The sequence below is a fragment of the Stegastes partitus genome, unplaced genomic scaffold, assembly GCF_000690725.1.
Source record: "Stegastes partitus isolate 25-593 unplaced genomic scaffold, Stegastes_partitus-1.0.2 Scaffold1176, whole genome shotgun sequence".
NCBI lineage: Eukaryota > Metazoa > Chordata > Actinopteri > Pomacentridae > Stegastes > Stegastes partitus.
This window is the reverse complement of record NW_007578907.1, coordinates 159,986-161,657: the sequence shown is the minus strand read 5'-3', so window position 1 is coordinate 161,657 and position 1,672 is coordinate 159,986. Positions and strand designations below refer to the sequence as shown.

The window sequence follows — 1,672 nt, the reverse complement described above, 5'->3', positions numbered from 1 at the left end:
TGCTGAAGCCTGACGTGTTGTCGGCTCTTGTTTCTGGCTCGTCCAGGGAGCAGCCAGTAAAGAGGATTTCTGTAACTGTCGACTCTTCAGAGCCCTGATGTTGACCTGCTCTTCCTGTTGCTTCCAGCTGACGGCGGACTGAGTTCTGGTCGTGCCGCCGTGCTGCTGGCTGAGAGACGAGGCTCGTACCCGCCGATCCACCTGCACGTCCTCAACAGTGAGTCTTCAGGTTGAACAGTCAGCAGGTCTTCAGCTCTGTGCATTCAGCTGCTCTTATTGTGATGCTATACATGTAGATGTGTTAACAAGTCAAACCGAACACCATGACGACAAATATTCTGTAGATCAAACTCCCTGACATGTAAACACATAAAGCTGGAATGATTGTTGTTGTGTTGAATCATGAAGCTCGTTGTGTCGTTGTGCTAATTATGGCCGGCAGCAGATAAACTACTGGACAGCAGCTCAGAGCAGAATCTGGCTGACTGAGCGTTAAATGAAAACAGCTGTAAACATTCAGAACACGGTCAACGATCACATATTTACATAGATATAAGCAAATTGGATTAATAATTTTGTTTCATTTTTATTATTTTAATTTCTGGAAAAAAATAAATCTGCACAAGCTGTTGGCATGACAACAACTTCCAACTTTTCCTTGAGGTTTCTGGAATATTCACTAGAAAAAAATCAGCAGTTGTTGCAGCTTTAAAGACGCTGAAGTTAGAAACTTAAACACTCATTTCAAAAGTTCATAACTCAGATGTGTTCAGAGTGAAACTGCAGGATGACACGGACTGGACAGGGTTCTGAACTCTGGAGCCGGACTCATGTATAGGACATACTGACGTGTTCTCCTGATTCTACTGTTTCTATCTGAACACATTCTTCACACCGTCCTTAACGCTTCCGCTGAGTCATCACGCTGCACTTTTACTTTTACTTTCAAGTTCTGCATTTCATCGTCTGAGTCGCTGAACTCTGAGCAGAGCTGAATTTAATCTAATTTGGCTTCATGCGATTTAAACTGTTTTTAATCGTCTCCTCTGAAACACCTGCTCGTCTGTATCTGGTCTTCAGTCAGCTGCTGTAATGCTAGACGTCTGCAGAGGAGGCTGCAGCTGTAGAACCTCAGCTCGTCACAACAGCGCCACCTGCTGACTGTTTCACTCAAAGCACTGCTTCCTGTTCAAAGATTTATTTCACCCAAGATACTCATTCATGTCCGAGTGTTTTTAAAGTTTGTACCGCCTAGAATAAAACTTTTCATCCAAGTACTTGTAGTTTCAAACCTTTACTCCACTTCACCAACGAATAATGGTTTTAAAGGTTTATTCCACCCAATATCCTGCTTTCTGTCCACGTACTTGGAGTTTTAAAGGTTTATTCCACCCAATATACGGCTTTCTGTCCACGTACTTAGAGTTGTGAAGGTTTATTTCAGCCAATTAGTGCTTTCTAACAGACTAGTCGTGGCTTTAAAGGTTTAATCCACGAGTTGATGACAACCTGCTGACGGTGCTCTGTGTTGTGGTGCAGCCGGCGTCCAGCGGGGGGCGCTGCAGTCGGGCAGCAGGAGGAAGGTCAAGCGTCTGCTGAGCCTCCAGAGGAACTGTCAGACCTCCAGGCTGCTGCCTCCCAGCCCCGGACCCCTGCACCTGCTGGACCAGGA

The 1,672-nt window shown here is 45.3% G+C and overlaps 1 protein-coding gene across 1 annotated transcript in view; it reads left to right on the top strand.

The window, feature by feature from the left end:
• The window catches only part of LOC103368602 (cAMP-specific 3',5'-cyclic phosphodiesterase 7B), a 17,472-nt gene that overhangs the window by 6,182 nt on the left and 9,618 nt on the right, over positions 1 to 1,672 (top strand). The window contains exons 2-3 of the mRNA XM_008297014.1: positions 128 to 217; positions 1,540 to 1,671. Coding sequence (XP_008295236.1) covers positions 128 to 217; positions 1,540 to 1,671 — 222 coding nt within the window. The remainder of the gene's footprint in view (positions 1 to 127; positions 218 to 1,539; position 1,672) is intronic.